General features: G+C 38.8%; 1 protein-coding gene across 1 annotated transcript in view; it reads left to right on the top strand.

Moving 5' to 3' along the window:
• DNAJC27 (DnaJ heat shock protein family (Hsp40) member C27) overlaps positions 1-12,044 on the top strand; it is a 70,757-nt gene extending 58,713 nt beyond the window's left edge. The window contains exon 7 of the mRNA XM_069071955.1: positions 8,504-12,044. Within this exon, the coding sequence (XP_068928056.1) occupies positions 8,504-8,636 (133 nt within the window). The 3' untranslated portion in view covers positions 8,637-12,044. The remainder of the gene's footprint in view (positions 1-8,503) is intronic.
• Positions 12,045-27,273: the final 15,229 nt, after the last annotated feature.

The following is a 27,273-nucleotide window of genomic DNA, read 5'->3' as shown; positions in this document are numbered from 1 at the left end:
CCTCCCTTCCATCATCCCCCCTCTCATCCCCTTCCCCACTACTTTCCTGTAGGGTGAGTACCCTATTTAGTGTGTATGTCATTCCCTCCCTGAGCCAAATTCAATGAGAATAATGTTGATTCATTCCCTTTTGCCTTCCTGTTCTTCCCCTTCATTGTAACAGTTTTCCCTTGCCTCTTCTATATGAGATAATTTACCCCATTCTGTCTCTCCCCATCTTCTCTCATATTCCTGTCTCACCTCTTAATTTCACCTTTTAAGTATCATCCCTTGCTGTTAAATTGGTCCTGTGCCCTCTATCTATATATACCTGTACATATATATATACACACACTTACATATGTATTCATATGCCCATATACCCTCCTATATAGACATATATATGTATGTATACATATATGTATATATGCATTTCTAATCCCTTCAACTGTTCTCATAAGTTACAATTATTGTTTTTCCATGTAGGAATGTAAATAGTTCAACTTTGATAAGTTCCTTATGATTTCTTTTCCCTGTTTACCTTCTCATGCTTCTCTTGCTTCTTGTATCTGAATATCAAATTTTCTATTCAACTTTGGTTTTTTCATCAAGAATGCTTGGAAGTCCTCTATTCCATTGAATGACCATATTTTCCCCTGAAACATGATACTCAGTTTTGCTGGGTAGGTGATTCTTGGTTTTAATCCCAGCTCCTTTGACCTCTGGAATATCATTTTCCAAGCCCTTGGATCCCTCAGTGTAGAAGCTGCCAGATCCTGTGTTATCCTGACTGTATTTCCACAATATTCAAATCATTTCTTCCTGGCTGCTTGTAATATTCTCTCCTTGATCTGGAAACTCTGGAACCTGGCTAAAATACTCCTAGGAGTTTTCTTTTTGGGATCTTTTTCAGGAGGTGATTGGTGGATTCTTTCAACCTCTGTTTTGCCCTCTTGTTCTAAAATATCAGGGCAATTTTCCTTGAGAATTGCTTGAAAGATGATTTCTATGTTCTTTTTTTGATTATGCCTTTCAGGTAGTCCAGTAATTTTAAAATGATCTCTCCTGGATCTATTTTCCAGGTCAGTGGTTTTTCCCATGAGATATTTCACATTGCCTTCTATTTTTCCATTTGTTTGGATCTGTTTAATAGTATCTTGATTTCTCATAGAGTCACTAGTTTCCATTTGCTCCAATCTAATTCTGAAGGAATTATTCTCTTCAGTGAGCTTTTGAGATTCTTTTTCCATCTGGCAAATTCAGCTTTTTAAGGCATTCTTCTCCTCACTGCCTTTTTGAGCCTCTTTTGCCATTTGAGTTAGTCTGTTTTTTAAGGTGTTATTTTCTTCAGTCAGGTTGTTGACTCTCATTTCATAATTTTCTTGCATCATTCTCATTCCTCTTCCCAATTTTTCCTCCACTTCTCTTGTTTGGTTTTCAAAATCCTTCTTAAGCTCCTCTACGGCCTGTAACCAACTCATATTTTTCTTGGAAGCTTTTGGTGTAGGAGTTCTGATTTTGCTGTCTTCCTGCTGTTCCGTACCCCAATCCTTTTTGCCTCCAAAAGAGGAATCCAAAGTCAGATCGCTGTACTTGCTTTGCTTCTCTTGTTTGCTCATGTTGCCACTCAATTTTTTGAGTTTTTTGCCACAGTAGAACTCTGCTACCAGAGAGGGGAGCTTTGTCCCATATCACTGTGTTTTTCTCAGCTGCTGGAGCTATTAGTTGGCTGCCCTCTTTGAAGCCTCCACACGCTCTGGCAAACTGGTCACTCACCCCAAGACCTCCACCCTAGGCTGCAATCCAAATTCAAGCAGGTTAAAGCAAGAACGATTACCCCTCAGACTGGTTGCTTGGTCCCCCTACAATCTGCTGGTCCAGAGCTCTGAAGCAGCCACGCGGCTGTGGCACCTCAGCCATTTCTTCCTCCAGGGGGCAAAAGCCGGACCGCATTCCTGAACTCCCAGTTCCCAGTGTCCACACTGCACTGACCTCTCACTTTGTCCTTAGCATCTATGAGTTGGTAATTCTGGAAACTGCCACAGCTACTGGTGATTTGAAGTCCTTCTAGATGGCGGCTGGTTGTGGCCACCCAGAGGCTAAAACCTCGGGTGCACAGGACTGGGCTTGGCTCCCAGAGTACTGTGCTGGCCCCTTCCTGCCACCCTGCCGGGCTGTCTTCAATGGGAAGTTAGCTTCTCTCTGTCATTTTTTGGGTTCTATAGCTCCAAAGTTTGTTTAGAGTCATCTTTTTTCATGAATTGGAGGAGGTGGAAGCAGGAGCCACGTGGAAGTCCTGTTTCTACTCTGCCAGCTTGACTCCACCCCTCAACTTAGAATCTTAAAGAATTAACTGAGGTTCTGTCAGGTATTTGCTGGTTCACATAGACCATCAGAGGTGAAATTTGAACCCAGGTCTTCTCTCTATTCATTCTGCCACATTGCCTGTCAGCATTACTTACAGGTCAAATTTTTAGGAGAATCCTAATTAAACATTAAGCACAGAATCTAAGTTAGAAGGTATATGAGAGGCCATCTAGTCCAATCCATATCTATCCATCATTCCCCCACAAGTGGTTATCCAGTCTCTGGTCCAGATTTCTGTTGAGAGGGAACCCATTCTTTTCCAAGGAGGTGGTTTCTAGCTCTAATAGTAAGGAAGTTTTTCTTTGTTGTTGTTCAGCTGTTTTTGTCGTGTCTGACTCGTTTTAACCCCATTGTGGGGTTTTCTTGGCAGTGATATTGGAGTGCTTTGCCGTTTTCTTCTCCAGCTCATTTTCCAGATGAGGCAACTAAGGCAGAATTAAATGACTTGCACAGGGTCACACAGCTAGTAAGTGTCTGAAGCCAAGTTTGAACTCAGGAAGGTAAGTCTTCCTGACTTCAGGCCTAGCTCTCTATCCACTGTGCCACCTGGCTGCCTTGAAGTTTTTCTTTACATCAAGACTAGCTACATCTTCCTCCCGGAAACTTAGAGCCTTTGTTTCTAGTTCTGCCCTCTGGGGTCAATCAGAAAACAATCAAATCACCCTTCTAGGTGGTGGTTTTTCAGATAATAGAATAGAAATATTCTCTGCCTCTAAAGTCTTCTGTTTTCTAGGCAAAATCTCCTTAGTTCTATCAGCTTGTCCTTTTATGGCATATCTATGATGATTGCCTTCACTTTTTCTCTTCTCGCTTCTCATTCTCTTGTCTTCTAAGTTATGACCTTGTTATTCAGCAGAAGCTTCTCTCTCCACTTACTATTACTCTCTTAATTACCAAAATCTGTTGGCTTTTTCTCAGTACTCATCTTCGTAGTCTCTGTGCAGCATTTGTCATTGCTGTTCACCCTCTCTTCCTTGATACTCTCTGGGTTTTCATGACACTGTCCTTTTAATTCTCCTGCCTGCCTTTGAGGGCCTTCATGTCACAAAACCTGCTGTTAAATGTGGAGGTAGCCACTTCTCTCTGCTCAACTGTAATCCTCTATAAATATATTTAAGTATCCAAACACCAGGCTTTTCACTTCCAGACCTTGCTCTTAGGACCAGAGACTCAAAGACTAGGCCCATCCAGGAGCCTAGTTAATGTTCCAGTTTTAAGGTATCTCCTGGATGTGCATCGTAGCCTGACATTGGACAATGAGACAAAGAAATTAGTGTAAAATGTGTATTCATTTAGGTCCCTAAGGACCCTATCAATAGTTATTTTACTGATCCATATGTCTAACCTGGTCTGCCTACAGGCCTATTATCTTCTTTCTTGGTGTTTGTAGAAGGAATAAATAGATGGACATAATTTCTCTTTCCCATTTCCCTATCCCTATCATCATAGGACCCTAGAGAGTGGAAGCTTTAGTCACATAATCATAGGTTTGTCTAATACTTTACCCAGTTAATGCAGAGAAAACTCCCACCTACCCTTTCCCCCATCCCTGTGTTTCAGAATCAGTATTTGCCAAATCAAAAACTTCCCTCAACAAGCTCTCCTTCTGTGCACTAGGGCTTTGTTAGTCAGCCAACATTTACTAAGTGCCTACTGTGTGCCAGGCACTGCTATGTGCTGCTGAGCCACAGAAACATTTACCCTGGAATCAGAGGGCCTGGGTTCTGTCCTGCCTACCTGTGTGACCTTGGGCATGTTACTTAATGTTGCCAGAAATAAAGTGAGGAGGTTGGACTAGGTACTTTTACTTTTAGGTAATTTTCTGGTTCTAAATTTGGGATCCTGTGATCTACCAATCTCCAGGCCATTCTTCATCCTTTCTTTAGTTCTTCGGTAACAGTCTTCTCTTATGCCCCAGCCTTTTCCCCAAATGTGGAAACTTCAGTATGCCTCTATGACAGTATTTTCTCAAACACTTTGGCTTCCCAGTTCATCTACCTCCTCAGCTTCCATGTCATATATTCCCTTTACCTCAGCCTTCCACAGGGACGGTCATACCATAAACATATCTTTCCCCCAGAACTGTGATACTTCCACAATTTTGAGCTCTGGAATTTCTATCTCTAGTTATAACCTCTTACCCTTTCATCTCTACTTCTGCCTTACTCTGCCTAAACCTGTTCTCATTGTCACCATGACCTCTTGCCCTTCCACTTTGCCCTGGTCCCCTTCTCTAACAATTCTTCTCCAGCTTCACTTTCCTCCTTTTAAATACTTGACCATATAGTTAACCAATTCAATTATTCACAGGTTTCTACCCTTAGATCCCTTACCCCCTCATCCTCATGCAACTTATGCCTTACTAAAAGTGAACCCTGGGTTATCTTCACTACCTGCCTTCTCATCTTTGACTTGTGTGCTGCTCATCATCATTGGAAAATGTCACAGACTGCTGTAACAGCAAGCACCCTGGACACCCAGGGTGGCTTTCTAGCACAGGTTCTTGGATCTGCCTTTGTAAAAGGAAAACAACTTTTAAGGGGGCAATAACCTACTTTAATTACATTTATTAATTCAGGGGAAAAGTCAGCACCCTGAAAGTCAGAGAAAATACAAGCAGAGAAATTAGTATGAAGACCAACAGACTAGGATCTGATTGCCTGAATCAAAGCAATATTGCTATACACTTTACATACACCACTAGATCGAGAGAGCCTTTTCATCTGAGCAGATGGGAGGTGAGGGGGACTCTGAACATATGGCTACTCAGAGTCTCAACCAGGAAATCAAGTGGACCTTCTCATAAACAAACCCCCAAAGCTGAATACCAACTCAGAGCCAGTAGGCATCACAACCCTCATGACTCGGTGCCTAATGAACTTAGTACCAGAAGGTGTGTAAGCCTTCCTACAATAGCAAGCCTCCCCTAAGCAAATTTTCCTTAATGGGCTCCATGTGTTAATGGGAGGGGAAGATCTTATATCCCATTAACATTACAACCGCTACAGATTTATGTGATCTAGTCTCAACTGCCCCACAACAACCCTTTTTTCTACCGTGTTCAGATTTCTGTAACGCTCCCTGAAGTAGCTGTTTTCATTCTTTTCTTCAGTCTCATGCTCTCTATCATACCCATATCCCTGTATTCTTAGCTGGATTTTACCACCTGCTTTTTGAGAAAATTGAAATCCCTTTTCATCCCAACGCTATCTATCCAAACCTTTCCATGAGGCGCACCCCCTTTTCTTTTCTATAGTCTCTGAGGAGGACATGGCCCTTCTTGCCACGGCTAACCCTTCTGCTTCCTGCCTTTGGGCCCATCCCATCAGATTTCTGAGAGCTTGCCCATTGGGTGATTTGCTTTCTTATCTTCAGTGTCTCTTTATTTCTTGGTTCTTTCCCTGTGACCTACAATATGCCACCCTCACCTGTATTCTTCAGAAGCTTTCATTTCTCCTCCTGCCCTCTCAAGCTGTCATCCTGTATCTCTCCTCCCTCTCACAGCCAAACTCATAGACAAAGGCATTGATCCTCATTGTCTCCAGTTGTTCTCCTCCTATTCCTCAGCTCCTTGCCAACTAGCTTCCGGTCCTGCCATTCAGCCGGAACTATCTCTACACTCATTAACACTGTGCAGTTACATATGGGGGGGCGGGGGAGGTATTTTCCCTTGGTTGAGTTTACTGCAGCTTTTGACACTGTTAACCACTCCCTACTCCTGGACATTTTCTCCTCCCTTGATTTTCATAACACCTCTCTCTTCTGGTTCTCTTATTCATATTACTTCTTCTCAGTCTCCAACCAGTTGATCCCTAGTACTACTGGAAATAATGTTGATGGGTTATATTTAGGCTGATCTGAAAACAAATGGTTTCTATTTAGATCTGAAGAGATATATATTTAATCTCCTGGGTCACAGGTCCAAACTGTAGGGGGTAACTACTGGTCATTTAGAAACAGTGGGCTGGTGCAGATCTCTGGGCCAGGAACAAATCCATAAAGCTGGCAGAAGCTTCCAGACTCCACCAAAGCCTCAGACTCACAATACTTGTGGGCCTATCAGTTCAAGCTCAACAGTTAGAAATAGGTAGATTATGAAACATATGATGATGTCAGCCTCTAGGGCTATAGAAAGAGGCATATCCATAGTGGCAGGTTAGTCCATGTTTAACTTCCTACCAGGATGGATTTCCATACCACAAGGGCAAGCTGGACATGATAGCTTTAAGTATACCCTTTACCCCCATCATGTGACTAGCTGTGCCATCACAATGTGGAACTTGATATCAGATGCTATCAAATAAGTGTAGACACATTGATTGGTACCCACATCTGCATATGGGCAAAGCCAAGCACTTCATGCACTAATGCACCAGATCATAAGTGTTACATCTCAAGTTCCAGCTTAGGGAACAGAGGGAACTGGCATATTCTTTCATGGTTCCTTATCCTTACTGGAGCCGGCACAGAATAATAATAAACAGTAATATAAGTAGCATTTATATAGTACTTAAGGTTAGCAAAACACTTTATATACATTAACTTTTTAGCATATCATCTGGTGAGCAGTTTTCATCCTTAGAGGAACATTAGAAGTCCCAGCTCCCAAAAGAAACCCTTACCCACACACGTTGTTCATTAAGGAGCCATTTTCAATAAGGTAAAAGGTGATTCAGTGGACACTGTGCAAGGCATGACCAAGGCCACCTTGACTGAGGCTGTGGAGAAGAGTCCCTCTTGATAGAGGTCCTTGAACAACTTGAACCAAACCCAGGACCCATATAAGTCCTTTGCCAACTAAGAGAAGACTCCAGGGCTAGGCCATGGGCTCCAATAGGAGCCCACATTTGTATTGTGCTTTAATTTTTACAAAGTACTTTTCTCATAATAATCCTTAAATGTACAAGATTATTATCCCCATTTTACAGAAGAGGAAACTGAGACTCGACATTAAGTGACTTGCTTTTGGGTAGCTAATAAATGGTAAAGGTGGGATCTGAACCCAAGTCTCTCCTGAGTGTAGGTATGATGCTCTTTACTACACTACACTGTGAAAATATGCTAACAATTAGACACCAACATGAGAGGGTAGATGAAGGAGGTTCTGAATTGGGGGGAGAGAAGGCCTAAATCAGAAGAGTAGGCCAAGTGAATATCAGTATGTCTTCAGATCACCAAAATCTAAGAATCTGGGATAAAGTAGGTCAGTTAACCATAATACAGAGAATGCTGGAAAAATGGCTCAGTCTGTCTTTGTATCCTTGGTGCTTTGATGGCTTCTGCTGACATCCTCAGTTCCTCGGGGGCCGAGGTGGTTCAGAGGAGGGTCTGCTCTGTCTTCACCTTACAGTTTGTAGTCATCAGACTTTTGGGTTTTCAGCCTTTACTGCAGCATGTGGCCTGGCCTTCCACAAATGAAAGCCTCTGTGCAGAGAAGAATGAAATTATCAGGCATTAGAAATGTGCTGTTATACAGACTCTCTTTCAGAATATTTTCTCACTGTGCAGCTCTGCATATTGTACTGTGGGGCACTGTCTACTTTGCCTACCCCTAATTCTCTCTCTGCAGAGCAGCATTACTTCTCATTGCTTCTCAACACAGATATGCATGACCTGTCCCACAGTCTGTTCATTCTGGCCTCTATACATTTGTACTTGCTATTAACCCAAGTGAAATGCAAAATCCTTACCATTTTGCTAATCCATAAACTTTCCTTCCTTCAGAATGCTGCTCTACAAAACTGTCCCTGATTAACTCTGCTCCACTCTGATTATTTAATCATATACCTTTAGAGATACCACCTCTCTTATTTTTGTTATACAAGTAAATTAATGCCCAGAAAGATTAAGTATTTCTTCTAGAATTACAGAGTGAGTTTGTGGCAAATCCAGGTCTCACACACAGGTCTTCTTACTCCTAGTCCTTTCTGCTATCCCATGTTGCCTTACTCTGCATCCCAACCATCACTTTGCATGATTTTATTATGAAATTATTTTTGTGTTATTATGTGTTGCTTATTTGTGTTTTTTTTTATTTTCACCCAGAGTAATGATTTAAATTAAATAATATAATTGAAAGAAATATTATTGGAAGTCAAAATAAAATGGTTGAAGGCTCACCATGTTAATAACAAATAACTACCTTCTTTTCCCCCAGAGATGAGGTGAACAAAGCTTATCGGAAACTTGCTGTGCTTCTCCACCCTGACAAGTGTATGGCTCCAGGCAGTGAAGATGCCTTCAAGGCAGTTGTGAATGCCCGGACAGCCCTCCTGAAAAACATCAAATAATCTAGGGAGACAAGTGCTTGTCTCCACTAGAGAATTCCATTCCCCAGAGAGAAAAAAATTAAGACCTCACCAAGGCTTGTTGTTCTGTCCATTTGTGTATACATAATTTCAGATTCTCATCACTATTTTTCTTCAGAACTTTTTGAAGGGAAAAATAGGCTATTGTTTTCAGATATGAAGAGCTATGATTCATATCACTCATTTTTATTTGCCATTTTTAAACGGACTGACAACTTTCTTCTCTTTATTTATAAGCATGGTGGTAGTATTATTTCATAGACACTTCAGTCAGGTGAGGCCATCTGGCTTCCAGGGGGTGAGAGTCATTTCTCAATTATATTTTACTTGGGCTCATCACCTAAGTGATAATCGATCACAAATGAAAGCAGGGAAGAGAACATTCTGTCATGATATGACATCATGAAGGAATTTCTTCGTTTTTACTCTCAATGTAAAAAGGAGAATGTTTAGGAATTCTTAGTAGTATTTTAATTGCCATTTTAGAATTGATGAATTCCATCTATCTCTTTGATTTCAGTGAAATGGGCTGCTTTGCCTCTGAATTAAGGCAGCCCTCTCTTTATGAGCCTGCACTCCCTTCAATATGTCCAGCCAGGGGAATAAATCCTAGCCTTCTAGGACAGGTTGAAGTCTGGGAATGCCAACAGCTGCCTGTTCCACTATAGTTACAGCTGTCGTTTCTTGGTCAATGGTGGTTAATACCAGTAGAGTATATCATAGGATTCAAATCACAGACCAGATATGATGGGAAAGCATGCATACAGGGTGAGGTTTGATGTCAGTGCTCAAGCATTGGCCATAAATCTCTAGACAGGGGAGACCAGTCCTGCCCAGGGCATGTCCTCTAACCGTTTGAGGGAAACACTCAATTGAGCCTGAAAGTTTTTCCTTCACAAATGGGTAGAAAGGGGAAAGGGCAGGCAAGCATCCTTAAATTCTTCATCTGCTCCTCCTTTCCTCTTCAGCTCCCACCATCATTCTCTCTCTCTCTCTCTCTCTCTCTCTCTCTCTCTCTCTCTCTCTCTCTCTCTCTCCCTCTCCCTTATATACTTCTAATTACTATGTTCTCCATCCTCTAGTTTAGGCGTGCTATCCAAACCAGTTTAACCAGTCTGAAACGTTTGGTAGGGAATGGTGGGATAGTAATGTGAAAGAGTCTTTGTCTATTTAGGACAGAAGAGGGAAGTGCTTTCCGACATTTTTTCTTGAACTTTTAAAGTTTTTATATGGCAATATTTATTCAAATACAATAAATAAACATGAATTTTGCTTAGAGGAATACCATCATGTTCACTACCATGGCATCCCTCTCATCATACAAAGTAATAAAGATTTTCACATATAATTTTATGTAAGACATCTGATTATGAGTATGCCTCATATTCTTTGGCTGCTAAAAAAAATGGTTTAACTGGGCCTTTGAGGTCTGTAGACACAAGAAAGCTTGACTAGTTGGTCCTTTAGACTTGCCAAGAAGAACTTACTTTACAGCCTAAAGGGGAAAGACAGACCAGGTTGTTAGAGCCCAGTGGCAGCATCCGTCTTAAAGCTGCCATATTTTCATGCTGCTAGAATCAGGCTGCATTTTGCTCTGTTTTTAGTTAACCCAAAGCATCCCTCCCAACCTCTGACATCATTATCTTAGTGATGTTTTAAAGATTATTTTTACTTCCCTCCTTCCCTCTCCCCCACAATTATGGGTCTTATATGATTGGATATGCCTTCAGGTAGCTAGGGTTAGATTTTATTGTAGGGTCCTCCATCCCAGTTTGAGAGTCTCAATACTTTTAAAGTAACTTGCTTGTGTGAGGTTTTCCTTTGACCCTGTAGCTAGCCTCAGCTCACTGTGCTACAAATGTTTGTCACCAACATAGTATACATACATAACAGGCCCTTAGCCAAACTAGAGTCCTGATGGTCCTGGCATGCACTTTACATGTCTTTATCATATTTAAATAAATATAGTGTTGGAATTTGTAAAAAAAAAAAAAAAAGCTAAACTAAAATCAGATGAATAAGGGAGTCTTCTAGTCATTCGCCAATCGCCACATCTATAGAACAGACGGAATTCTTTGGCACAATATAAATAGCAAAATTACCAACCATTTTTTATATAATAATAGAAGGGTTACTTTACCCCAACTTCAATGCATGAATGATTAACTGTGGCAAGTAGAATTTCAGTAAGCATCTCAGCCATTATCTTTTCAATGCAAATGTGGTTCATTGAGATTTAAAACTCAATCTTGAGCCATAGGTCTTACAAGTCTTTGTTTTCCACAGTTAGCAACTTCAGAAATGTCACTGCTACATACTGAGATTCTAGGCCCTTTATGTTTTGGAGTTTTTTGTTTTATTTTTTTATTTTAAGCTCAGGATCCTGGCATTTACTACTGTGGTCCTTGAGCAGGATTTGAAGGAACAACAGAGTGTGTTTTACTATGAAATAATAGTTTGGCAAGTACTGGCTATTCAACTATTTTTCTATTAGAAAAACCTGCAGACCCTCCAAATACAAATCTGACAACCTCCTGCTGAAAATATGTATACAGTAGTTCAGCCTTGTAAGTTCTTAAGCCAGTTGGGTTTTTTTTTTCCAGAGGACTTGATGTCTTTCATAGGGGATGAGGGTAAAAACAGTTTAATGCAGTTCTTATTGGAAAACAAATCATTCCTTCTTAGGTCACAAGGGTATACAATATTTTAGCAGTTGTTTACAAAGCTCCAGAGAGATGTTGCATTAATCTAACAACATACCTAAATACCTTAACATTTATATTCTTTTTGACTTGATATTCTGACTGTAATTTAACTCTCAATATTTCTCCATTTCAATACCATTGTCAACACTGTCAAACAGTGTATCATATGTTGAACTCTCAGCTAGACAGGATCCAGAAAGATATGCCTTTCATTATTAGTTTTCTGAAAAAGAAAATACAGGAATTTGAAAGCATAGCTCATACTTCATAGAAGTTCAATGTTTTATTTTGAAACCAGTTTAGAGATGCTTGCTTTAGATAGGGAAGGAGGTCATGTTTCTGATGTTTCATGTATCAAATTGTTTCCAGCAAACCAAACTGCAATTTCAAGCCATGCAAATAAAGGCCATATTGATAAAAAATTATTTCTTTTGGAAAATGGACATGTTCCAGTAAGTCATAGCATTTTCTGTGATGACTCCCCTTCTGGTATTGTTCCCTCTCGAAATGTGAATGTCATGCATAGCCTTGTTTCAGATCTTTAGGTTGAATTTACCTATTTTTCTTTTTGTTGAAATGAAATACCTAAAAATATTTAATCTAGCAGATGTTTATGTCTTGATGGAAATTGTTATTTGCCTTTAAGTTATGTATTTTTATAAAGTAAAGCCAAACTTCAAACACACAGTTTTGTCTGTATTCTACATTTGTACGTGACATTGTGGCATCTAATAAAATATATGGTGGGCTAAGTCATTGAGTACAACACTTAATCAGTTATAGTTTTACATACTTGGATAAAAAACAATGCTCCAATTTTTGCATCTGTAAAATGGGGAAAATAATAATCATCAGTGCTTTGCACCTATTAGCCACCTAATAAATGGTTGTTGTAGAGTTGGCTTCATCATGTTATTCTAAAAGTGCTTTGAGCTTTCTGATAGGTGATAATTTCTATTTGGTTTTCCTAAATTGGATGATCTGTTGTCCAGGTTGTATTGAACATACAGAGTAAAATGACCCAGTTAACAGGTACCTGGCCAAAGGGAAGTCTTCATATAAAAGGAAAGACACTATGGGGAACCTAGAAATTAATAACAAAAGCAAAGGAGAGTCAGCACCCAGAAAACCCAAAAGGTCTAAACCTTCAAATCAAAGAAGAAAAAAAGCTTCAAAATTCAGTTTATGGAATGAATTTATCTTAATAGCCTTCATGGGTCATAAAAAAGTTGTGGAGAAACTTGTGGTCCTCAAGCTGGTATAATTTATGCCAAACGGGGAACTATATAGGGTTATGTACTTAATCCATTAAATAAGGAATCCAGTTATTTAAAAACAAACCATAAGTACTATATACTTAATCACTTACCTGTCACTTCTTAAACACATTGGAAGATTTTTGCTTTCCAAGTGTGTGTTTTTAGTCTATGGGAATTGATGTTTTTGGTCTGTGGTATTTTAAGAATGTATTGACTCTCCACTTTATGACTTTTTAAGTTTAGGAGACAGCTTGAGGTTTATAGTTTTATACACTGCTTCTTTATATTAGATTGCGTTAACAGCTACATTTTAATAAAGCTTTATTTTCAAATTCTTGTTTTTCATTGACCTTGAAGCTTTTTACTTTCTGTGCAAAATTTGAAAGAAATATTATTTTATCCCATTAGGTTTGTTTTACACATCAGAAGTTACCTTAAAGAATGTGAAGTTTGTTTTTGAGTCCACTTTCTAAATACTTGGATAAAGTGATGTTGATGTTTTATTTATTAGATTGTAGATTTATGGTTGATAAAATACTGAAGCTTAAAAAAAAAATCATTGAAAAATTTGGTGGACCAGTTGTGCACATCTGAGTGAAAGTTCAGAGGAATAGGTCTTTGCAAATATTATTAGTGTTCTCTTTAATTACCTTGTATAGTTTTGTATTTATTCTGTACCTATTTACTCTATATACACAAATGTTGTCTCCCCCATTAGAATATAAAGCCCTAGAGAAAAGGGATTTTTTTTTTATCCCAGGCACCCTGTAGGCACTTAATAAATGACTGTTCCTTGATTGATTTAGCCAGGTAAATCATTTAACCTATTAACTGGAAAATTCAGCCAGCACTACTTGTTGACTAAGATACTTTTTACCACAGTGGATGGAAATAAATTAATTTTTTAAAATTTAAGATTTAAGAGCACATGGCCCTTTATTAATATCAAGAGAGTAATAAAAAGATATTTTTACCCAAGGTATTTGCCACAATCATAAAGAATATCCAGGGCAAAGTATGAATTGAAAAGAAATTCTCTAGAAGATAAGGTCCTCTAGATACTCCCATTAGTGGATGACATTGCATTGATGGTTTAATCCCCAGAATATAACAGAATCATCTCTTAAGATATTCAAAAAAGTTCGGCCTTACCAAGCACAGGGAGGAAAAGCCCAGTGGACTGAAGAGTGATTATTGCCCATGTTGTATGTGACTAGAAGAACAGCCATAGAGATATTGCAGGTGGATAATAAATTGGGCCCAGAACTGTATAGGAGGAGAAACAACTTTGGAACATACATCATTGTTAGTTTACACCAACTTCTCTCTAAAAAGCCCATTTATGTCCTTTGGGGGGCGGCACACAGTTACAAATTAGAGAGTACTGCAATTCTTTTTTATGTATTTAGTATTTTGTTTTTCCCCAGTTACATGTGAAAGCAATTTTTAACATTCATTTTTAAAACCTTGATTTCCAAATTCTCTCCCTTCCTCTTCTCTCCACTCCTCCTGTCACTGAGAAGGCAAGTATTCAATACAGGTTATAAATGTGTAGGCATGCAAAACACTTCCATAATAGTCATGTTGTGAAAGAAAACATAGAGGAAAAAAAACCTCCAGAAAAAAACAAACAGGCTTCAATCTGTATTCAGATACCATCAGTTCATTGTCTGGGGATGGATAGCATTTTTTCCCCATAGTCCTTTAGAGTTGTCTTGGATCATTGTATTGTGGAAAATAACTAAGTCATTCACAGCTGGTCATCTTACAATATTGCTGTTATTTTGTATACAGTGCATTTCACTTTGCATCAGCTAATGTAAATCCAGGTTTTTCTAAGAGCATCTTGCTCATCATTTCTTTTAGTACAATAGTATTACATCATAATCACGTACCACGATTTATTTAGTCATTCCCCAATTGATGGCCATCCTCTCAATTTCTAATTCTTTGCCCCTAGAAAAGAGCTGCTATAAATATTTTTGTATATATAGGTCTTTTTCCTTTTTGTTTTTTCTCTCTTTTGGGATACACATCTCGTAGTGGTATTGCTGGATCAAAGAGTGTGCATGGTTTTATAGCCCTTTAGGCATAGTTCCAAATTGCTCTACAGAATAGGTGAATCAAGAACTGCAATTCTTGAAGAAGTATCACCCTCAAGAAAAATACGTGATGGGCACACATTTACCAGTGAACTGCACAGAAAGAGCATAAAGAATCTCATAGGAGATGCATGGACCAGAAAAGGAATGAAGGCCAGTCACAGTAAGCATGTTGGATAACTGATAGGTTGGCAGATTGGAATGGTTTACTATTTCCTTCTTTAGCTCATTTTTCAAATGAGGAACTGAGCAAACACAGGGTTAAGTGACTTGCTCAGGGTCACATAGCTAGTAAATGTCTGAGGACAGATTTGTACTCAGGCCTGACTATCCTGGCACTCTATCCACTGCACCACCTAGCTTCCCATGATCCAATGAACATTGCTGTTAATTTCACAGAACCACCATATTGAATAATAAGAAGTGACAGTGGATCTACATCTCTTAAGTGGTAGTAGTGATAATAGTGATCATGATAAATGAGAGGAAGATCAGCTTGGGGGAAGCATGGTGAAGTAGGAAGGAAGAATGGGTTATTTGAAATCAGATGACCCGGGTTTGAACTTTGGCTCTGGCATCTACTACTTGAGGGACCTGGATAAAGTCATTTAACATCTCTAAGTATCAGTTCCCTCATCTGTAAAGTTAGGGACTGTACTAGATGACTTCTAACAACCCTTCCCATTCTACATCCATGATTCTATGTCTTGGGTTCGAGTCCTGCCTCTGACACATCCTTGTTGGAGAAAAGGGGCTGACTTGCTTTGGTAGAGGAAACTTCTTTACTTGGGAGTTCTCAATAAAAATGAAATCCCAGGTCTAGTACTTACCCATAACTGAGACCTAGAACAGTTAAGTGACCTGCTCTAGGAACCACAAGTAGTTAAGTGGCAGAGTCAGGATTCAAACCTGGGTCCTCTGATTCCAAATAATGCATTCTTCCTATTATGTGTACACTTCCTAGTGTATACACCTATATACATACATATTTACATATATGCACATATATATATAATTATGTTATTATTCTACATGATGTGTAGTGATTTCAAGTTTTCAAAGCACTTCACATCAATTGTATCATTTGGTATTCTGGCTACTATAACCATCCAAAATCCAAAGCAACTCTCTCCCACCTCACCCTCACTGTCTCTGTAGTCCTGGAAGGACCAGAAGTATGCTGAAGGAATCGCTAGCTCCTGCTGTGCATCCACCACTCTCTTTCATGGCTCCACCCCCCACCTCTGCTTGCCACCCTCTTTCCCTTTATTGGATGTAAATGCAATTGAATTGAATGGAAACACCCATTACTATTTGTTGAACAGTGAACCAAACATTTTCTATTTGTGTTTTTTTCCAAACTTCTGGAATAAATGTATTAACTATGGTTTGTTCATAGTGCTTTGATTTCTACAGAACTTCTCTTTGAATAGGACAGTTATAGCAGCCCATTCCCTGAACTGCCACTGACCTTGGATCTGCCCAGGGCTGGATGAAGTTAAGTCCAGACCAGCTCCCATAGTGGGCCCTGCCCAATGGTACCTGCTGGATTCTTTCCCAGGCTACAGTGGTACAGCAGCAACTCCTGCAGGGCAAGTAACACCCAGATTTCCCCCCCCCCCTATTTTAACCCTTGGTCCCTGGCAATACAAGCATAAAAATTTGGTTTCACTTTATTTTCCCAAGAGGCTTTATTGTGTTGGCAGTTAGGGGTTAAACTTTTCTGTAATACTAACACCAAATAACAAAGCATCCAAAGATAGTACTACCTTAACTAGTGATGCATTTAAGACCTTTTTGCTGTTTACACTCAGCTGAGGAAATCTCTTTACAAACTGAAATGCCCAGTTAATAATCTCCTTAACTGCCTGGTAGATCAAATGCAAAGAGTAAATAGAGTTATGTTTGTTCTCTATAGTTGGTGCCTTCAGGTTAGATAAGGCTCCTATGGAGGCCATTGGGCCTTTAGATACCCCCTACAGGCAGGTCAGATATGGTCTGTCAATGGTTGTTCATGCCTCATCAAACAATAGCAGAGATATTTTTCTCAATTGGCTGTGCTGGGGAATATACCTCTCCTAGAATCCTAGAAACTGAAAGCTAGAAGAAGTGGTAGACTAAGTAGAGTGATGGAATGGGAAAGGGGTGGAAGATGCCAATCTTGACTTCAGAGGATTGACAGTGAACCATGCCTCTCTCCTCCTGAGGCATGTATTGTCAGACAAGGTCAATATGTAAATTTGTTTTGCATAACTATACTGCTATGGGGAATAGGTACTATTAGGAGGGAGAGTCATTGAAAAGACATAGCAATATTTTTTTAATGGCATCAATAAATGAGAAAGAAAAGGAAGGGAAGAGAATCTTAGAGTCAAAAGATCTTGTAATCTTGGAGGTGAAAGAAACTTCAGTTGTACATCTTGTACAACCCATACCGAAACAAGAATCCTCTAAAGTATGCCTGCCAAATGCTCATGCAGCCTTTGCTCAAAGACTCCTAGTGAAAATGAACCTGATGGCTCCTGGGGGTATCTCATTCTACTCTAAATATGAGGGAATTTTTCCTTATCCAAAGCTGAAATTTGCCCTTTTTCAGGTTCCACCCATTGTTACTGGTTCTACCAAGGCAGAACAAGTCTTTCTACCTAACAGCTCTTCAAATTCTTGAGTTTAGCTCTCATGTTCCCCTTAAGTCTTCTCTTCCTAATACTAAACTTCTCAGTTTCTTCAACAGGTCATCATATATAGTTACAATCTCAAGGTCCTTCATCACTGTGGTCTCCATCTTCTGAATACTCTCTAGTTGACCAGTGTCTTTCCTAAAATGTGGCACCTAGAACTAAGCACAAAAGTCTAGATGTGGTCTGACAAGGACAAAGTCCAGTGGGGCCATCACCTCCTCATCCTTGGGGACTGGGAGCTCTGGGTCCCGCTAGCTTTCTCAGAGGCCATAGCATGCTGTTGATGTCTATTAGACTTGCAGTCCACTAAAATCCCCAGTTCTTGTTCAGAAGAACTATTTTCTATCAATGTCTCCCACATCTTGTACTTGTGAAATTATTTTTGAGCCTAAACACTTTAAAAAGTCTTATTGTACATATGCTTTTTGTTTTTCATAATCCCCTTTTCCAAATATGTCTCTTCCCCTTTCTGCTGCCCAATGACACACTTCTTATGACGAAGAATTAAACAGGAAAAAAAATGATTCAGAAAAACTAACCAACCCTTCAACTGTGTCTGACAGTCTAGGCAATAAGTTCATACTTGTAGCCCTCTATAGCTGCAAAGAATGGAGAGAGGTTCATTTTCAAAGTTCTTCTTCTGGGCCAAGCTTGAAAAGACTTTATTTCATCCTTATACAAATAGATCCTTTATTTCTTTCTTTAATTTCTTAGGAATAGAAGCCTAGCAGTGGCATAGCTAGGCTAATGGGTACACACAGGGGCTGTGAAGTTTGGATTTAGTCAAAGGGCCACACTTGAGGACCTGGAGGGCCACATGTGGCCTTGAGGCTGCAGTTCCCCACCCCTGATACTATACACAGTTTGCTAGCTTTATAGGCATGGTTCCAAATCTTTTTCCAGACTAGCTGGACCAATAATTCATGACTCTACCACCACTGCAATAGAAAACTCCGCAGTTTCATTGGTTCAAATGAATGATTTCTATAAGTCCCTTCTACCTTTGAATTCTGTGATTTCAGTCTATGATTCAGCCACCTACTCCAAACTCCCATCCCATGCAACAGCCCACACCAGCATCTCTGACAGCTTTTCTTGGACACTTCCAGCTATGGGGATTTTACTTCTTCATAAAGCAGCCCTTTTCATTTCTGGAGAGTTCTACTTTCAGAAAATTATTGTTTATGTTGAGCTGAAATTTGCTTTCTTATAACATTCAACCATTGACTTTACCTTTGTCTTCTGGAATAATGTCTACTCGTTCCTGTTTCTATATGACAGCTCTTCAAATTGTTAAATACAGCATTCATATCTCCTTTTTTTTTTTTTTTTTTCTTTTTTGAGGGGGGAAAGTAGGACAATTGGGGTTAAGTGACTTGCCCAAGGTCACATGGCTAGTGTTAAGTGTCTGAGGCTGGATTTGAACTCAGTCTCTCCTGACTCCAGGTCCGGTGCTGTATTCACTGTGCCACCTAGCCGCCCCTCATATCTCCTTTTAAATTTCCTCTTTTCCAGGCTAAGTATTCTTAGTTCTTTTAACTGATCCTCAGATGACGTAGTTTTGAGACCCTTGGCCTCCACCCACACACACACACCAATTCTAGTAGTCTTCCTCCAGATAAACTCCATTTTGTCAATATTCCTTCTAAAATGTGCAGAATTGAGCACAATATTTTCTGTAATGCCCCCTCACTCTGTAGCTGTCCTTCTCCCTCAATGGGAGATGGAGCCAGCAATTTGAACTAGGCAGTGAGAAAGAAAAAATGATGGGATGCAGTAGCAGCAGAAAGTAATAGTCAAAGTCAGAGGGAAAAGGAGATGGGAAAATGCAATGATAACATGGATCCTTTCTGAAAATGGCTACATACTTTACTTAACATTGCTCTCTGATGGGTTAACCGCACCTACACGAGATCAGGGAGCTCCATCAACAACCTGTAGGTCAAATGGAGGAAACACTGATCTTCCTGAGCTCTAGTTTATGCCAGATCTTGAGTTTCACACCCTGGTATCTAGAGTGAGCTGAGACCACAACTCCAGAATTTCTGCATTTTGAACTAATGGATGGATCAGTCCTAAGGCAAGCCTGAGTCAAACATCCCATGAGCACTATGCTGTTGTATGCCTTTGCCTTTTCAATGGAGAATTCAAATTATATTGTGACCTAGAACTCCCGGGTCAAGATCAATCCTACTTGGGGGGGGGGGGGGGGGGGAGGCATTCCAAGGTCTGGGAGAGAGAGAATGATTTGCAGATGCTTAGTTATTTTAATGTACACTGACCCTGTGGTAAATAATAATAATAGGCAAAGGCCTGGAAGATGACCCTAGCAGGGCAGAGGCCTGGAGGAGGCCTGATCAACGTGGAGGCAAGTTGACCTACCAACTACAAGGGCCACTGCCAAGCCTATCACCTAAGGGCTGGGACTGGATGGAGCAGGATAAGAGTCAAATGCAGGACCCCTGGCAGGGCAGCAGCTACTCCTGGGACTACCAATCCACAGCCTAGAAATTAAAAAGCCCCTATCTGGACCTCCAGGGACCAGGATGGCAGAGTGAACCCTGGCTGCTCCAATCCCCTGCTCTGACCCTGAAAACATAGTAATTATTTCACCAGGGCAAAACTTTAAACAGTAAATGCTTGGGAACCCTAGAGGAAGGGCGTGGCTATGACCCTGCCTCGAAATGAGTAAAAAGCAGACTGCAAAGACAAAGACTCTGGAGTCCTACTATCCTGAGAGGGAGGAACCAAATTCAGAGGGAGACAGTGTTGACTCCACACCCACAGCTGAAGCCTCAACAGGGAACTGGTCTTAAGCATAGAAAGCATTCTTAGATGAGCTCAGAAGGAACTTTGAAAATCAAATCAGAGAGATAGAAGATAAAATGAATAATTTTTAAAAATCAAAATTAGAGAAACATTACAATGAAGAAAACAACTCCTTAAAAAGAAAAATGTGGGATATGGAAAAGGAGCTCCAAAAACTAACTGAGGAAAATAATTTGCTAAAAACTAGAATCAACCAAATTGAAATGAATAACTCTATGAGGAACCAAGAATTAGTCAAATAAAACATCAAGAAGGAAAAATTAGAAAAAGAGGTAAAATATCTCAATGGAAAAATAACTGACCTGGAAAACAGATCCAGGAGAGAGAATCTGAGAATCATAGGCCTACCAGAAAATCATGATGAAATAATGAGCCTGGACAACATCTTCCAAGAGCTCATCAAGGAAAATTGCCCTGAGATACTAGAACCAGAGGGCAAAATAGAAATCTAGAGAATCCACTGGACACTTCCTGAAAGAGATCCCAAATTGAAAAGTCCTCGAAATGTTGTGGCCAAACTCCAGAACTACCAGATAAAGGAGAAAATACTTCAAGCAGCCAGAAAGAAACAATTCAAATATTGTGGAACCACAGTGAGGATTGCACAGGATTTGGCAGCCTCTACACTGAAAGATTGCAGGAAGTGGAATACAATTTTTCTCAAGGCAAAAGAGCTTGGGTTACAACCAAGGATCGCCTACCCAATGAAACTGAACATATTCTTCCAGGCAAGGAGATGGTCATTCAATGATATAATGGATTTCCAGACCTTCCTTATGAAAAAGCCAGAGCTCAATGGAAAATTCAACCTCCAACTACAGAATGCAAGAGAGACATAGAAAGGTAAACAAGGAAAATACACACACACACACACACACACCCTGTTATTTAATAAGAGCAAACTGTTTATAGACAAGTAGAGGGTATAGGTATAAATTACACAAAATGACAATTTAAAAAAACCTTATTAAGGGCTACAAAGGGACAGCAATGGAAGAAGAGGAAAGAATGAAGTGGAAAAGGGTAAATTATGCCACACAAAGAGTCATAAAAACAATATAGCAGAGGGAAAGAAGGGAGGGAGATGAGCATTATATGAGCTTTTCCCTCATTTGGTTCTGGTGCAAGGAGGGAATAACACAACCAGTTAAGCATAGGACTCTATTGAGAAGAGACACAAAACATATCATAATAGAGGGAAAGAGGGGAGGGAGAGGAGCTTTGCACGAGATCTGTTCCTGTTAATCTTGGTTTGAAGAAGAAATAACATACTACATTAACTATAAAAATCTATCATATCCTACAGGCAGTAGGAGGGGGGAAGAGCTAAAAAAGGGGTGAGATGGTTAGAAGGGAGGGAAGAAGTAAAGGGGAAGGGGAGGAAAAGGGAGGGGGGCTGATAAGAATGGAATACTGAGGGAGGTGGTGGTCAAAAGGAAAACTTTTAGGGAGCGAAAGGTAGAAGGGAAGAAAAAAGCATAAACAGGGGAAGGAATAGGATGGAGGGAAAGAGACAGATAGTAATCATAAGTGTGAACGTGAGTGGGATGAACTCTCCCATAAAACAGGCAGATAGCAGAATGGATTAAAAAACATAATCCTACAATATGCTGTTTACAAAAAACACATCTGAAACAGAGGGATACACACAAGTTAAAGGTAAAAGGCTGTAGTAAAATATATCATGCCTCAGCTAAAGTAAAAAAAAGCAGGAGTAGCAATCCTTATCTCATATAAAACAAAAACAAAAATTGATCTAATTAAAAGAGATAAGGAAGAAAACTATATCCTGCTAAAAGGCACCATTGAGAATGAAGCAATATCATTACTTAACATATATGCACCATTACTTAACATATATGGACCTTAATATCCCCCTCTCTGAACTTGATAAATCCAACCTCAAAATAAACAGGAAAGAAGTTAAGGAGGTGAATAGAATTTTAGAGAGGGTAGGTATAATAGATCTCTGGAAAAAACTGAATGGGGATAAAAAGGAATATACTTTTTTCTCAGTGGTACATGGCACATACACAAAAATTGACCATGTACTAGGACATAAAAACCTCACAATTCAGTGCAGAAAGGCAGAAATATTAAATGCATCATTTTCAGATCATGATAAAACAAAAATCATATGCAATAAAGGGCAATGGAAAGATAGACTAAAAACTAATTGGAAACTAAACAATTTAATCCTAAAGAATGAGTGGGTCAAACAAGAAATTATAGAAACAATCAGTAACTTCATTCAAGAGAATGACAATAATAAGACAACATACTAAAATTTGTGGGATGCAGCAAAGGTGGTTCTTAGGGGAAGTTTTATATCCCTGAGTGCATACATGAATTAGAGGAAAAGGGAGGTCAATGAATAGGGCATGCAATTGAAAAAGCTAGAAAAAGAACAAATTGAAAATATGCAATTAAATACTAAATTAGAAATAATGAAAACCAAAGGAGAGATTAATAAAATTGAAATTAAGAAAACTATTGAATTAATAAATAAAACCAAGAGCTGGTTTTATGGGGAAAAAAAAACAATAAAATTGATAGACCATTGGCCAATATGATAAAGAAAACAAAGAAAGAAGAAAACCAAATTATGAGTATTAAAAATGAAAGGGGTGAATCTACCTCCAATGAAGAGGAAATTAAAGCAATAATTAGGAATTATTTTGCCCAATTATATGCACATAAATTTGACAATCTTAGTGAAATGGATGAATATTTACAAAAATATAAATTGCCCGGATTAACTGAAGAGGAAGTAAATTTCTTAAATAACCCCATATCAGAAAAAGAAATTGAACAAGCCATCAGTGAATTCCCTAAGAAAAAATCTCCAGGGCCATACTAATTTACTAGCAAATTCTATCAAACATTTAAAAAACAATTGATTCCAATACTCTACAAACTATTTGGGAAAATTAGTGAAGAAGAAGTCCTACCAAATTCTTTTTATGACACAAACATGGTACTGATACCTAAATCAGGAAGAGATAAAACAAAAAAAGAAAATTATAGACCAATTTCCCTCATGAATATAGAGGCAAAAAAATTTAAATAAAATATTAGCAAAAAGACTACAACAACTTATGACAAGACTAATTAATACACTTTGATCAGGTAGGATTTATTCCAGGAATGCAAGGATGGCTCAATATTAGGAAAACCATCAGTATAATTGATCATATCAACAATAAAACTAGCAGAAACCACATGATTATCTCAATAGATGCAGAAAAGGCTTTTGACAAAGTACAACATCCATTCCTATTAAAAACACTAGAAAGTATAGGAAAAAATGGAGCCTTCCTTAAAATAATAAGTAGCATCTTTTTAAAGCCATCAGCAAGTATTATATGCAATGGAGATAAGCTAGAAGCATTTCCAATAAGATTAGGCATGAAACAAGGGTGTCCACCATCACCCCTCTTATTCAATCTGGTATTAGAAATGTTAACAGTAGCAATTAGAGAAGAAAAAGAAATCAAAGGAATCAAATTAGGCAAAGAAGAGACCAAGTTTTCACTCATTGTGGATGATATGATGATATACTGAGAGAATCCTAAAGAATCAAGTAAAAAACTACTTGAGACAATAAATAAATTTGGCAAAGTTGTAGGATATAAAATAAACCCACAAAAATCCTTGGCATTCCTATATATTTCTAATAAAATCCAACAGCAAGAGATAGAAAGATAAATCCCATTTAAAGTTACTGTATACATTATAAAATATTTGGGAATCTACCTGCCAAAACAAATGCAGGACCTATATGAACACAACTACAAAACACTTTTCACACAAATAAAGTCAGATCTAACTAATTGGAAAAACATCAATTGCTCATGGCTGAGTGGAGCTAATATTATAAAAATGAAAATTTTACCAAAATTAAATTACATATTTAGTGCCATACCAATCAATTTACCAAAAAATTACTTCATAGAACTAGAAAAAATAGTAACAAAATTCATCCAGAATATCAAGGGAATTAATGAAAAGAAATGCTAGAGAAGGTGGCATAGTTATACCAGATTTTAATCTGTACTATACAGCAGTCCTCAAAACTACTTGGTACTGGCTGAGGAATAGAGTAGTGGATCAATGGAATAGATTGGGTACAGAAGATTCAGCAGTCAATGACTATAGTAATCTACTGTTTGATAAACCCAAAGACCCCAGTTTTGGGGATAAGAACTCACTATTTGACAAAAACTGCTTGAAAAATTGGAATATAGTATGGCAGAAACTGGGCATAGACCATTATCTAACACCATATACCAAAATCAAGTCTAAATGGGTGCATGATCTAGGTATAAAGGCTGATACTTTAAGCAATCTGGGAAAGCAAGGAATAGTTTACCTGTCAGATTTGTGGAGAGGGGAAGACTTTATGACCAAACAAGAATTAGAGGGCATTATAAAATGCAATATGGATAATTTTGATTACATTAGATTGAAAAGCTTCTGTATAAACAAAGCCAATGTAACCAGGATTAAGAGGGAAGTGGGAAATTGGGAAAGAATTTTTACAACCTATGTCACTGATAAAGGACTCATTTCTAAAATATACAGAGAATTGAGTCAAATCTATAAGAATACAAGTCATTCCCCAATTGATAAATGGTCAAAGGATATGAATAGGCAACTCTCAGAGGAAGAAATTAAAGATATCTATAAGCATATGAAAAAATGCTCTAAATCACTATTGATTAGAGAAATGCAAATCAAAACAACTCTGAGGTACCACATCTCACCAGTCAGATTGGCTAAGATGACAAAACAGGAAAATGATAAATGCTGGAGAGAATGTGGAAAAATTGGAACACTAATACATTGCTGGTGGAGTTGTGAACTGATCAACCATTCTGGAGAGCAATATGGAACTATGACCAAGGCTATACGTAATTTCATATCCTTTGACCCAGCAATACCACTTCTAGGGTTGTATCCCAAAGAGATCATAGAAGCGGGAGGAAGACCCATACATACAAAAATATTTATAGCAGCTCTTTTTTGTGGTGGCAAAGAATTGGAAATTAAGGGGATGCCCATCAATTGGGGAATGGCTAAATTAGTTATGGTATATGAATGTAATTGAATACTATTGTGCCATAAGAAACAAAGAGCAGATGAACTTCATATCTACCTGGAGAGATTTATATGTACTAGTGCTGAGTGAGAAGAGCAGAACCAGGAAAAATTTGTACACAATTACAGATATAATGTATGTATGGCGACCAACTTTGACAGACTGGACTCTTCTCAGAAATGCAAGGATATAAGTAAACTCCAGAAGACTCATGATGGAGAGAGATGTCTATACTCAGAGAAAGAACCAGAAAGAACAGAGTTTGAATGCAGATTGATGCAAATTACCTACTCTCTGTCTTTTTCTTGTTCGATTTGGTTTCCTCTTTCCCATTGTTCATTCCATCTGATACAATCCTTCTTTATAACCTGACTAATGTCTAATGTGAAAGTATCTGCAGATCCTTTACCTGATTGTATGCTGCTATGGGGGGAGGGGAAGAAAATTTGAAACTCAAAAAACTGGGGAACTGAATCTTGTAAACTCAAAGTAAATGAACAAATTAATAAAGACCAAAAAAAAATAAAGAAAAAAATAATAAAGATGTAGCATTTCATCATGTGTGCCAACTTCTCTGGGGAACCAGCTTCTTTAGATCAAGACCAAGTGACTAATATTCACTGAAATAAATCATGTCTAAAGGGAAGCAGAGATAGCCAGTGGGTGTGGGCTGATAGCTAAGTTCTGATTGAATGGATCCATAAGTTAACACATCCTCTAGAATATAAGCAATTAGAGCAGACATTCTTAATTTAGGGTCTATGAACTAAGTTTTAAAAATTATTTTGATAAAAATATTTCAGTGTAATTAATTTCTTCTGTAGTTCTATGTATTTTATTTTATTCATTTAAAACATTATTCTAAGAAGAGGCCCATAGGCTTTACCAAACTACCTTAGGGGTTGATGACACACAAAAAGATTAAGAATACTTGCTTTAGAGAGAGGCCCAATTGAGGAATAGAAGGTCCCTGATTCTTTCCTTACCAGAGAATAAGAGATTTACTTAGCACTTTCAATGGGTCATGTGCCCCCCACCAGTAAGTGGAGATCAGCACCACATGGTAGCAAAATCCAAATGTGATCTAAATAGGAAAAGAGAGCCATTGTGTTTGATGAGGAAGATGCCAGAGACACAAGAAGTGGCAAGTTCTGGGGTCTCTGAGTTTCCTGTATAAACACCATCTCTTGACTACATTTTTAGATGGATTCTCCTATAACTAGAAGTCTCCGCCTCCTGCCTTCCCTGGTTTCCTTCAAGTCCCAGCTAAAATCCCACCTTCTGCAAGAAGCCTTTCCCGATCCTTTTAATGCTTGTACCTTCTCTGTATTGATTATCTCCGATGTATCTTCTCTGTACCTTGTTTGCGTGTTTTCTCCTCCTCCCCCACCATTGGATTTCAAGCTCCTTTGAGGCAAAGGATTGTCTTTTTCCTTTCTCTGATTCCCCAGGGCTTAGCATAGTGCTGGGCACAGAATAGGTGCTAAATAAATGCTTGTTGACTTATTGACATGAATTCAGAGTATGGACAGACTAGAAGGGCTCTGATCTACCCATAAATGCAGCGAATGGTGCTTGCTACACGTTCAACCAGATGGTGGGAAGCAAATGTGATGAATCAAAACAAAGACTGCTCGACACCCTTTACTTTTAGAAAAACCAAAAGCCTTGTGGGTCGATCCCCCACCTAGAATGTCTTTCAGCATGCCTGGAAAACATTAGGCGCAGAAGATTGGGAGCTGGAATTTTAGATTTCACTAAGAAGGGCAGGAAACCTCCTACTAGGAAGTGTCAACACTAAGACTGTTAATTTCATTTTCCTTGTAGAAAAGAGTCCTTTCAATCTAGACATGAATAAATTGGGAAAGAGATTAAAATCCTATGGAAATGTAGGCATAAGCCAAGCTAGTTATATATACTTGGTGGGAACATTCATATACTA

Source organism: Petaurus breviceps, unplaced genomic scaffold (assembly GCF_028583685.1).
Source record: "Petaurus breviceps papuanus isolate PSGF00001 unplaced genomic scaffold, PetGlider_PUasm1.0 90845, whole genome shotgun sequence".
In the NCBI taxonomy this organism is placed as follows: Eukaryota; Metazoa; Chordata; class Mammalia; order Diprotodontia; family Petauridae; genus Petaurus; species Petaurus breviceps.
The sequence above is the reverse complement of the archived record's forward strand: the minus strand, read 5'-3'. Positions and strand labels throughout refer to the sequence as shown.